This window comes from Colobus angolensis, unplaced genomic scaffold (genome assembly GCF_000951035.1).
Source record: "Colobus angolensis palliatus isolate OR3802 unplaced genomic scaffold, Cang.pa_1.0 Scaffold11, whole genome shotgun sequence".
Taxonomy (NCBI): Eukaryota; Metazoa; Chordata; class Mammalia; order Primates; family Cercopithecidae; genus Colobus; species Colobus angolensis.
In genome coordinates, this window is record NW_012112030.1 from 4,094,212 (window position 1) to 4,107,057 (window position 12,846).

A 12,846-nucleotide genomic window follows, 5' to 3' on the forward strand; every position below is an offset into this window, starting at 1 on the left:
GAGGCCGAGGCAGGCAGAACCCTTGAGCCCAAGAGTTCGAGACCAGCCTGGGCAACATGCGAAACCCCAATTCTACAAATGATACAAAAAATCAGCTGGGCATGATGGTTTGTACCTTAGTCCCAAGTACTCAGAAGGCTGAGGTGGGAGGATCACCTGAGCCTGGGAAGTTGAAGCTGCAGTGAACCATGATTGCATCACTACACTACAGCCTGGGCTGTAGTAGGAATGAAACCGTGTCTCAAAAAAAAAAAAAAAATAATAAATAAATAAAATAAATGGCATAAGCTATGAAGTAGCAGTTGTAACATATTTTTAGGATTATGTGGGTACAGTAGGCATAACTCTAAAGTGGTTTCTAATTGGTACACCAGTGGCCTAGTGTACACCTGCATAATCCCTTCTCCTTTAGTTTGAGTAGAATTTGGGATTATGATGGGATGTTACTCTCTGGTTAGAGTCCACTAAATAACAAAGGTGAGGCAGTTTTTCAGATGCAATTAAGGTTCCAAATCCTTCCATCTTTTTTTTTTTGGAGAGGAGTCTTGCTCTGTCGACCAGGCTGGAGTGCAGTGGTGCAATCTCGGCTCACTGCAACCTCCGCCTCCCAGGTTCAGGAGATCCTCTCACCTCAGCCTCCCAAATAGCTGGGATTACAGGCGTGCACTACCATGCCCAGCTAATTTTTGTATTTTTAGTAGAGAGAGGGTTTCACCATGTTGGCCAAGCTGGTCTCAAACTCCTGACCTCAAGTGATCCACCCACCTTGGCCTCCCAAAGTGCTGGGATTACAGGCATAAACCACCAGACCCAGTCCAAATCCTTCCACCCTAAGTCAATCAAAATGAATTTTTTCATCACAAAAATAATGAAACTAGACCAGCTTTGATTCATAACAGAGAAAACCACTCTAAGTGTTAAAATCAATACAGAAGATAATGCCTAATGAGAGGAGGTCAGAGAGATAGGAGAGTTGGTACAAAAAAAAAATCGATAATCGTTACATGCTTGCCTGTATTATTTTAAATATTTTAATTAAAAATATATTATTTTGTAATCACATGGACAACAAAACCAAAACATTAGAAATCTCCAGAAAGTGCAATGCCTAAGCTCTCTTAGTTCAAATTAAACATTTGAGAGATATTATATTTCATCCTATATATTTTGTCAGTTAACTGAAGTGCATTTTTCCTAAATCAATCTTCATACAAGAAAGTGAAGAGGGCCAGGGATGGTGGTTCACATCTGCAATCTTAGCACTTTGGGAATCCAAGGTGGCAGAATCCCTTGAGGCCAGGAGATCAAGACCAGCTTGGGCAACACAGTGAGAACTTGTCTTCACAAAAACTAAAAATTAGCTGGGCATAGTGGTGTGGAGCCTGTAGTCCTAGCTACTTGGGAGGCTGAATCAGGAGGATCACTTGAGCCCAGGAGTTGAGCTATGATCTTGCCACTGCACTCCAGCCTGGGCAATGTGAGTTAAATTTTATTTTGTAAATTTTATTTGACGTGAATTAAATTTTATTTAAATTTGTGATGAGAATTTGCAAGAATGTAAATAAAATTACATAAATGTGCAATAAAACTACATCGAATTTAACATTAAATAGATACATTAAATCAAAATACAAAATTATTCATATTAATTTTATAATTTCAAATGTAGATATACAAAGTTCATCAATTTTAAAACACATTGTTTCACATATATGACAATTGTGTAAGACACTGTTTGAAAACATTTTGTAGACTCCAGAAGTAGACAATTAGTAATAATATAACAGGTAACTGTATCATCATTAGTAATGTTGGGTCTTTACTCTCCACCTTCTCTGCCCCAAGAAACATTTAAACGAGCTGTTGCTTACAGATATAACGATTTTTAGTTTCACAGGATTCATCTAAAGCATTTCCCTTTGAATTATATGCTATGCAGTTCTTTGGATTAAAAGTTTCAAACAATGGAAATCTGTAATGAAGAAGAAAATGTTAACATACACAAAAAGGAAGTGAGAATGTTCAGATAGTTTTTCAATTAAATGATATAATTTTCAAAAGCATTTCAGTGAGATAGTAACATATTGAGTCCTTTTTTTTTTTTTCAGTAACCACAATTTTCATGATTCTCTAGCGTAATACTACAAAATACCCAGTTATTTTCTTACTAATCAATAGCATTGAGGCCAGGAGTTTTTCCTTGCTGTTTTTCTGTTGTCATTAATGGTTTAAATATGTGATATGCTTTTCTTCTATTTTATTTAAGATGTATTATCTGATCTAGTCTAGGAAAACAAGCAAGAGCATAAACTTTGTCCCTGTGTCATGCTGCAAATCTCATGTTTATAAATGAAAATGAGATTCAAAAAGTACACACATACAGAAAACAAGCCTACAGCATGTAAAACATAAGACAATGCTGAGAATATTGGGATCTACCAGAATAGATAAAATAATAAATATATTATTTTTTCTGGACTGCCTCTGTGTATATGAGAATCGTACATGCACATATAATTCCAAGTGCTTGTACTAAGGCAAAAACAATGCATATGTTAAAAGTTATTTTATGGCCACAAATACACTAACTTTCACGTCACTTGAGCATTAACTTGGATGTTCTAGGCAGATCTAAAATTGTCATTTTGTTGTACCTTTTCCTTTTTCTGTATTCTCACGCCCTAGACCAGGTTATTTCAGCTACAGTGCTCCTGGATGTTACCTTTACTAATCACATCAAAGGACAAATTCATAAAGAGCGAAAAAGGCCATGATTGCCAGAAACTTACAGATACTGGGAGAGTGCAGAGCCATTCTCCCACAACCAGGCGGTGCGTTCCTCACTATAAGAGAGTCCAATCCAGTAAAATTGTTGACTGGAGCTCATAAAATCCTGCTTCAAGTAAAAGACAATCACATTAATCTATTTTTAATCTACTCTGGGAATAACATATTATGAGGGAAAGTCAGTGTTTAGAATAAGATTCAGCCTGTCCATCGCACAAACGGAAATTATTTTTAACTTCCTCTTTAAAAGGTATAGTCACGTGACTCAAAGTTCTCATTTATCAGGCCCATTCATATATGGAGAAAAAATACTACAAAATCTCACTTCTTGAAGAATTAAAAGCCTTGTAAAAGGAGATAGAGTCTTCATGGAACACTTTCTTCACGGGGGATCAATGATTAAATTTGATTCCAAAATAGTGGCGTTGTGCAGGATGAATCCCATGGGTATAATCTGTTCAACATAAAATCAGCAAAGGTGCCGCGTGCAGCAGGAGAATTTTTTCACTTTTTAAGAATTGGGTAATTAGGGGCCAGGCACGGTGGCTCATGCCTGTAATCCCAGCACTTTGGGAGGCCAAGGCAGGCGGATCACGAGGTCAGGAGATGGAGACCATCCTGGCTAACATGGTGAAAACCCGTCTCTACTAAAAATACAAAAAAACTAGCCGGGCGAGGTGGCGGGCGCCTGTAGTCCCAGCTACTCAGGAGGCTGAGACAGGAGAATGGCGTGAACCCGGGAGGCGGAGCTTGCAGTGAGCTGAGATCTGGCCACTGCACTCCAGTCTGGGGGACAGAGCGAGACTCCTTCTTAAAAAAAAAAAAAAAAAGGGTAATTAGGGCCAGGCGCAGCCTTGGTGGCTCATGCCTGTAATCCTAGCACTTTGGGAGGCCAAGGCGGGTGGATCACCCAAGGCCAGGAGTTCAAGACCAGCCTGGCCAACATGCCAAAACCCTGTCTCTGCTAAAAATACAGAAAGTGCCAGGCCTGGTGGCAAGTGCCTGAAATCCCAGCTACTCAGGAGACTGAGGCAGAACAATCACTTGAACCCAGGAGACGGAGGTTGCAGTGAGCCGAGATCATACCAGTGCACTCCAGCCTGGGCAACAGAGTAAAATTCTATCTAAAAAAAAAAAAAGAATTGGGTACTTTTTCTTACCATATTTTCCACACTAGTTTATATCCTGGAAAGATGACAAAAACTATAAAGTTATCAAAGAAAGTATAAATTCAATTAAAAGAGCTAAAAATTACAGTCATGTAGTTGGTTCTTCAAATAAAACGGGTAAATGTAATGACCTATTATCTTCTTTGAATTCTTCCTGAAAAGTTTCTTTCACTTTATTTGGCACCTAGCTTGATTTGTATTCTCATGATATAAATCACTGAAGAATTTAATATAGATTTTACAATGACTAAGGTACACAGAACAGATAATTCAATTTCAATGTAACTGTCCACTTACTATGTGATTAATGACTTAAAGTATTTAACTTGTTTAGATAGTATATGTTTTCTAGATGAAAGAAAATGTAGAAAATCAGACTTAGCACATGCCAGCTCATCTCTGTTTTGAAGCTGGAGCAGACTGGATTTCTGAGAATCACAGAAATGCCTACTTTCGTTCCACGTTTTCTCTTCACTGGAAATGAAGTAACAGTTGCATCGGTACCCAACCCATTTTTCTTGGCAAGAACAGCAGTCAGAGTCTGACAGAAAAGATAAAGCATGACTAATGACACTGGAGACTAGACATTTCTTTCAATGCTATTTAATTATTCAAAAATTATTTGCTGTGTATTCTTTTAACATTCTTTCAGAATCTACTGTATACACCACACTTCAAGGGCTACTATTGTGAACTAATTAGACATGAACATAATGCTTTCTCCTCATGGAGATTATAGTCTAAAGATAGAATCACAGTTATATAATTTTCAATAATTTATTAATGATATTTAGTGATGATTTAGTTAAGTGCAGAAAAATTAAGTATGTCAGGCCGGGCGCGGTGGCTCAAGCCTGTAATCCAAGCACTTTGGGAGGCCGAGGCGGGCGGATCACGAGGTCAGGAGATCGAGACCATCCTGGCTAACACGGTGAAACCCCGTCTCTACTAAAAATACAAAAAACTAGCCGGGCGAGGTGGCGGGCGCCTGTAGTCCCAGCTACTCCGGAGGCTGAGGCGGGAGAATGGCGTGAACCCGGGAGGCGGAGCGTGCAGTGAGCTGAGATCCGGCCACTGCACTCCAGCCTGGGCGACAGAGCGAGACTCCGTCTCAAAAAAAAAAAATTTAAGTATGTTAAAACAGCATGTAGCAGATTCTAAGATGAGGGCCAGTTACAAGAACTTTTTTTGAGGAAGTGATCCAAAACTAAGTACTGTAGCATAAATAGGAGTTCATTAGATGAAAAAGATTTAAAGGAGGAAAACATTTTAGCATTCTTTCTGAGTCAGAAAAGAATACGGTACATTTGGAGAATTTTGACATGTTTGGATACGTTATTTTTGAAAAGGGAATATAAATAAACCAATTATCTTGAGGTTTAATTATACAGTTTATCAATAATAGTGTCTTCAACATTTGTTATCCACAATAATAAAAAGCATGACACATCATAGGCACTCAAATCTTTGCCATATATGTGGTGCTGAAGATGTTGCACTATATTTTTATATTTTTAAATTGTTTTTGAGACAGAGTCTTGCTCTGTTGCCCAGGCTGGAGTGCAGTGGCACCATCTCAGCTCACTGCAACCTCCACCTCCCAGGTTCAAGTCATTTTTGTTTCTCAGCCTCCTGAGTAACTGATCCTACAGGTGTGTGCCTCCATGTCTGGCTAATTTTTGTATTTTTAGTACAGACGGGGTTGACCCGTCTCAAACTTCTGACCTCAAGTAATATGCCTACCTCAGCCTCCCAAAGTGCTGGGATTACAGGCGTGAGCCACTGTGCCTGGCCAAGATGTTGCACTGTAAATGAAGCACTATATAATCACAGATGATGGTGAGACAACTTGGGGCGCATTCTGAAAAAAATATATTCAGAAAATTGGGGCTGGGTGCAGTGGCTCTTCCGGGTACGGTGGCTCCTGCCTATAATCCCAACACTTTGGAAGCCCAGGAAGGTGGATGACCTGAGGTCAGGAGTTCAAGACCAGCCTGTCAACATGGCGAAACCCCAACTCTACTAATAACACAAAAATTAGCGGGGCATGGTGGCGGGCACATGTAGTCCCAGCTACTTGGGAGGCTGAGGCAGGAAGGTGGGAGAATCGCTTGAACCTGGGAGGTGGATGTGGCAGTGAGCCAAGATCGCGCACCTGCACTCCAGCCTGGTCGACAAGAGCAAAACTCCGTCTCCAAAAACAAAAATTGGACTTTGAGCTGGCTTTCACTGGATAAGTAAGGTTTAGAAATCTGTGCAGTGTATTCTGGATTATAGAAGGAGCAAAAGGAAAAGTAATGAGATGCAAAAGTATAGGTTATAAGCAAATTCAGGCAGGTAATAAGGATTAACCGTAACATTTCCTGTGGTTTATTTTTTGTTACTTATTTATGAGCACTCATATAGGAAACATATCTTTCATTTCAGGCTACTATTTTCCTGATTAGTTAAATGTACAAATGATACACATTCAATGTAATTTAATCATCTTTACATTAGATTGAGTAATGTAAAATGAGACTAGCCTACACTGGTAGGCAAATTTCTATTACTAAGTATAATATTCCATCATGACTCTCTGTGTGAAAAACAAGAAACTACCTATGTAATCCCTTATCAATGCTAAGTTTTCCAAAAAATGTGACCTACCTTTCTGGAGTTCTATGTTGGGTCCTGGAGTAAATGCTGGCTCAACACTCAGTTTAGTAAAAGCTATAAGAAATGATTAAAAATTTGTTTAATCAGGTATGGGTTTATGAAATAATAAAATATTACACATTAGTAAGATGAAGCCTTTATTATTAAATGATGTCATCACAGCTTTGATTTTTATGGAGACTTGCTTAGAAAAACTTACAATTTTTCAACAGAATTCCCAACGTAGCCATCAACGAAAGGCATATTATCCCTAAGGTCCCAGAAATTAACCTCCACAGAGTGGTCTTAAACACTGTAGAGAAAGACAGACAGACAGACAGAGTAATGACTTAAAGAGCAAACACAGGAGCTGAGTTCTTAAAAGCAGAAACTAGTGAGGGAGAATCCACAACATTCTTTCATTTGATAATGGAGTCATCTTGCCAATAAAACACTGAAGACTTTCCAATCAGGACTTCACCCAATACCAACATTTTTATGTGATGTATCTTATTCTTCAGGAAGATTATTCAAACATTTTCTTCTCTACCAGCTCTGTCGCAGTAAAGTGAATTTACCATTTATGTTTTAAATTGGCAGAGATGCTGAAAGATCTGGAGGAAGAAGATATTAACGGGCACCACGTTGTGTTTTATGGACTTACCTAACAGACATTTATTTTTATTCTCTCAACAAAATCACAAGATAGATAGTATGATTCTCATTACATAGATGAGAAAACATAAGGTCCAATAATGATGTTATTTTCTCAAGGTATCAAAGCAAGTAAGTATCCAAGTCAGAAATCAAATGAAAGTGTGTGTAGCTCAAGAATCTTTCATTTAACATAGTCTACCATTGTCACAATAATACTACCGAGAGTATGTCTGCTCCTTATCTCTATGCAGGTTTTGCTCTGATAAATGTCTAGCTGCTCATGGGTTCGTAGAGATATTATAGGGAAAAGAAGACATAGGAACTTTCTGGACTTGGTGTGATAACTGATAACAACAAATAGATGGGTAACACCTTGGAAGCCTGGCTTCATTTCACAGTACATTGAACATACATGAATAATCTTTTTTCCCCAAGAACGTTACGTTTGTTCATACTCAAAATTACTTGCTTCTAGGCTTTTCACCTAAAACAGTTCCACGTTAGGAGATTCTAACATGAACACACTCTCAAAGAGTGATGTTGTCATTAACAACAGTACAATGTGTCAAACTGTTCATTTGTGTAATTTTTGGATGTCATGACATAAATAGTAAATTTAAAACTTTTCAGCATCGTGTCATTAATATTTGGCATTTTCTATTGCTGTGCTAGAATACTGTTGCTCATAATTTAGGCTAAAGTTCAGTTCTCATTCAGAATTTAAAAGTAGACCTGTCAGAAGTCACTCTTTAAACCTGTGAGAAAAGCTTCATGAAATCATGTCTAAGTTACACAATGAAGAATCAGGAGAATAAAATGAATGTGGAAAGTGCTAATGCATGAAAATCCTAAAAACACCGACTGTTAATCATGTCCTTTTCTCTTAAAGCATTATCCCAAAATTAGCCAACCCAAGAAATAGCTTTCCTGGTTATTTTTAATTTAGTGACTGAAATCACACATACCTGCCATGAGAAATTATGTTCCAAGAGTGAAGTAGAGAAGGCACGATGTGTACTTTTTCAGATAGAACAGCGTTGAATTGTTGGAGCTGAGCTGGAGATTAAAGAATCTGAAAGTTGAGTATGAAGAAATTTATCCAAAAAAGAGAATGAAAAATTGTGCATTTAAATGATGTTCTTGAATCATCTATTGGTGAGACATGTATTATAGTGTGAATAAGAAGCAGTAGAATCACAAGCGTCTAAAGTGTTCCAGGAACCACAACACAGGAAATTCTCACAGTACTTCTGTAATATTAACACTTTGGCAAGGACTAAAGAAGGTGAGAGGAGGTGAGAGGGAGTTTTGTTGCTGTTTTGTTTTTTATTGTTTGAAAATCAAATTCATTTTAAAGAGTTATCTGGAACATGAAGGAAATGATGGTCAAACCAAAGGTAAATTTACTTAGTATAACAAAATTACTCACAGAATTTTCCTTTTTTAATAATAATAAACATTTATTACTTACCTTGTGCTTTACACAATTTAAAGCACTTGGCATATGTTTGCTCATTTATTTCTGTAAATGCCTTGATAGTAAAGATATATAATTATTCTCAATCTGTCAATGAGAAAACTGAGGCATACAGAGCGAAGTAATTTGCCCAAGGTCACATAAATTGGGATGTCCATGTCTCACTCTGTTCTTCTGATCTCTACCTAATTATCCTGGCCATGACAGGCAAAGTTCAAAACAGTAGAACTGGATGGGTTTCCCACTTGAATGCCTCATTCACATTAGCCTTAAAAGCTTTTTTCAACACCTCAGTTTTCATTTTCTTAAAGTTCTTTAAGCATGACTTCAGCTTCTTTATTTTCCTTATTTTTACTAATACATTATTATATTGTTTAGTGTGTTATCTACTTCAGATACTATACTGATACTTCAATATACACTTTTTTGTCTACAGAAGAGTAACCTTGTTAATGGGAATATCAGATGTGGAACAGGTCAAATTTTCAATGTGGAAGAGATTGGCTAGAATAAGAATCTCGAAAGGAGAGATTTCGATCCATGATGTAGTATCTGGAAATACAATCTACCATGCATCCCCATACAAAAGCAGACACTCAAATAAACGTTTTGTGTATTGTATTTTGTATATTATTTACATTCAAGCATTATAATATTACTGTAGATAAACCTTTTTGTAAAAGATGGGCTTTCAACCGACAACAGAAAAAAATGAAGAAAAAAGACTACTTTGATTTCTCAGTTTTTATGAAGTATGAACTTTCCATCTTTCCAGTTTGCATTGTGTGCATAGAGCTGCTTTCACTGCACCACCAAATTTGTTGAGCTATAAATCCTCACTGAAGAATATAAGCATAAAATCTACTTCATCCAGACGATATGCAAATCTTAATTGAAGTGATTTATTTAAAAATCCTTTGCTTACTTGAAATGTATTCATTTTTAGTTTTAGTGTTAGAAAAAAGCTGATCTAGAAGAAACCTATCTGATATTGATTATTTTCCCCCCATGTAAAATTGCTTTAAAATATAGGAGATTAGGGGTTTGCTTTTAGTTTTTCTCTTGAGACAGTACAAATTTATGACAGAATGTGCAATAAGGATTATTACTACATTTTCAGTACTAAGAGAAACACCTTTATTTGGAAGTTATTCTAAGTTTTTAGAACCATGTTTGGTGAGAATACATCCATCAATCATTGTCCTTTTTTTTTCATCTTAGTTCACTGACTTAGAAATAAAAATCCGACAAATACAAGTTTACTTCAAGAACTCCAGGCTTAAATATTTAAGATAGCTAAACACACACATACACACACACACACACACACTGTAAAAAAACCATATATATATATATATACACACATATATATATACCTCCTTCCTTTAACTCTTTCTGAGCTGCCAACTCTGATTGTTCTTTTTTCTTCTTCTTCTTCTTTTTTTTTTTGAGACGGAGTCTGGCTCTGTCTCCCAGGCTGGAGTGCAGGGGCGCGATCTCTGCTGACTGCAAGCTCCCCCTCCCAGCTTCACGCCATTCTCCTGCCTCAGCCTCCCGAGTAGCTGGGGCTATAGGCACCTGGCTAATTTTTTGTATTTTTTGTATTTTTTTTTTTTTTTTAGTAGAGATGGCGTTTCACCGTGTTAGCCAGGATGGTCTTGATCTCCTGACCTCATGATCCTCCTGCCTCGGCCTCCCAAAGTGCTGAGATTACAGGCGTGAGCCACTGCGCGCGGTCTCTCTGATCTTTTTATTTATTTTTGTACGTAGGCAGGTGAATGGTTTCCATGTACTGTATCTCTCCCACTCATCTCCACTTTTTCCTGAGGCCTGAGGTTATCATTGCCTCACCTTTGTCCCTTGGAATATTTGGGGAACTATGGCCAACTAGTTATCTGTATAGCTGTATCTACGGGCTCTTTTTTCTCCAATAACTGCTGAAAGCCTTGCTGCTCTCAGACATGCTAATCCGGAAGTGCTGAATAATCATCACCAGAATGGGTCTCGACAAATGAATCATGTGATTTGCTATATAGTCTAGCAGTCTCAGCCCTAAAGTCAGGTAATTCTGAACACTGTGTTTTGCCCCATTTCCCAGAATTACTCTATAGTGTTACGCTCTAGTCACCACCTCTAGAAGCTGGATTAAGAAAATAACCTTTATTGTGTTCCACCTGCCCTTTCCTATTGCACTTCCTTTCCTACCTTTATTCCATACACAATTCCAAATAAAGTTTCCACTCAAAGTATTCTCTGGATGTGCTGCCGAGAGAACCCAGACTAAATTCCGCTGACATATCCAGCTTCACTTATATAAATTTGCTTTTGAAAAGTTAGGTATCCTGGCTGGGCGTGGTGGCTCACGCCTGTAATCCCAGCACTTTGGGAGGCGGAGGCAGGTGGATCACCTGAGGTCAGGAGTTCGAGGCCAGCCTGGCCAACATGGAGAAATCCTGTCTCTATTAAAAATACAAAATTAGTAGAGCATGGTGGCGCACACCTGTAAACCCTGCTACTTGGGAGGCTGAGGCATGAGAGTCTCTTGAACTCGATGAGCTGAGATCACACCATCGCACTCCAGCCGGGGTGACGAGAGCGAAACACATTGTAAAAAAAAAAAAAAAAAAAAAAAAGCATAAAACTAGAAATTGTGGGTTTATGGAGGCTGGCTTCCTGGAAAAATGTCACATGAGCTATGGGTAACCATAGCCATGTAACCATCTGAGAATAAAATGGAGATGTGACATGACCAAAACATCTCCTTTTGTGTAAATGGTACAGCCACAAACACCTTTAAGAGACCTCATATGTGTATCTGTTTGTCTGGGCCACAGTGTGTCCTAAGGGGAAGGTAAGAATGAGTAGGTGCTTTTGCAGGCCTGGGTTTTCCACTGTTTTGTCTGCATCTCACAATTATAACTGAAATTATGAGTACAGCATGATACTGGGTGAAATCTCTGAGGAGGCTTGTGATACTGATTTGACAATCCACTCCTTTGTGTTACCTTCTTGAAGAACTGGTTAAGTTTTGCCCACATAGATAATGAGAAATATACATACAATTATAAGTATAGAAGCAAACACTCCTTGCCTTTCATCTTATAGCCCAAGTGATCATTGTCCCTCTCGTATATCTAGGAACCTTTGTTGTACTTGAGCAGACTTTTGCGTCTGTAGGCCTTGGGCCTTCTTTTCCCACTAGCTCTGCTCTAAGCTTCGCCACCCTCATACCAATGGATCTCAGGACTCAATATATAAATATCCCAAATTATTCTGCTTATCTTATACACAGGGGCTATTTGGGGATGCAAGTCAGAAAAAGAAATGTGTTGTTGGGGCTCAGGACACATCACCCCAAAATATGATAGCAGGAGACTAGAATATGTCCCCTCAAAATATTTTTCTTTGTTAGCATGTTTCAAGCTGATTATTTTGAGAAACTGCAGACACAAGAGTAGCTCATGTGAAAAGCTGCCCTTTTGTAAAGGAAAATTACATCTGTAAAGGAAATCTATATTAGTAAAATTATCTGTATCACGAAAAGAACTGCTCCTAAACAATTTTTCCCCTGAAGGACTCTTTATTCAACATGTATTTCCTCACCTTCACCCTCCCACAACGTGTCCCTCTTCCAGAAGCCCCAGTCCCTACTCCTTTATGCAGTTCAGGATGCCATTCAAGTGTCAATCATCCAGCTCTTCAATGAGTTGCATATTTTTGTGGAACCCAAGACTAAAGAAACTCCCCTAATATGAAGGAAAAAGGATAAGCACAAGGGTGAAATGGTAAATGAGAGTAGGAAGATAAAAGAGGTCAGAGAAGCAGGACAGAGTGCTTCTGACACGAAGGTTCTCATGCCATGAGTGAAGCCACCTCAGCAAAATTATGACAGTGAAAGAAATCTGACATAGTTGATTTGATCTTGCTTCTGACTTCCAAGCTGTCCTTGGTCATTACTGGGTGTAGATCAAGCTAACTTTGGGAGGAATTTAGTTTATAGTTTAACCTTAAGGCAAGAATGATAATAGCTCTTCTCAAAACTCAACTGCTTTTGACAAACTACTAAAAAGGTCACAAGGTTAGGACTATGACAGGGGCCTGAGCTCTGCTAAAGTGTGG

At 38.3% G+C, this 12,846-nt stretch overlaps 1 protein-coding gene across 5 annotated transcripts; it reads right to left on the reverse strand.

The window, feature by feature from the left end:
* Window positions 1–523: 523 nt before the first annotated feature.
* On the reverse strand, window positions 524–11,329 carry KLRD1 (killer cell lectin-like receptor subfamily D, member 1). Of its 5 annotated transcripts, XM_011952766.1 has the most exons (7): window positions 11,228–11,329; window positions 8,216–8,322; window positions 6,814–6,906; window positions 6,606–6,668; window positions 4,346–4,497; window positions 2,790–2,893; window positions 524–1,972 (listed from the first exon to the last, which is right to left on the reverse strand). In XM_011952766.1, exons 2-7 carry the CDS (start codon window positions 8,220–8,222, stop codon window positions 1,852–1,854), a joined length of 540 nt encoding a protein of 179 aa, XP_011808156.1. In that variant the 5' UTR covers window positions 8,223–8,322; window positions 11,228–11,329; the 3' UTR covers window positions 524–1,851. The 5 variants fall into 5 exon arrangements, with proteins under 5 accessions (XP_011808156.1, XP_011808150.1, XP_011808164.1 ...); XM_011952760.1 differs by lacking the exon at window positions 11,228–11,329 and having other exon boundaries at window positions 8,216–8,681; XM_011952753.1 differs by lacking the exon at window positions 11,228–11,329 and having other exon boundaries at window positions 1,827–1,972; window positions 2,790–2,896; window positions 8,216–8,681.
* Window positions 11,330–12,846: the final 1,517 nt, after the last annotated feature.

What these genes read in the sequence shown, in the direction of transcription:
- KLRD1 (XM_011952753.1), bottom strand. An exon ending in CAACATAGAACTCCAGAAAG is followed by an intron (nt 4,498 to 6,605) that starts GTAGGTCACATT and finishes CTTTTCTGTCAG; the next exon opens with ACTCTGACTGCTGTTCTTGC. An exon ending in TCTGCACTCTCCCAGTATCT is followed by an intron (nt 1,973 to 2,789) that starts GTAAGTTTCTGG and finishes TCTTCATTACAG; the next exon opens with ATTTCCATTGTTTGAAACTT.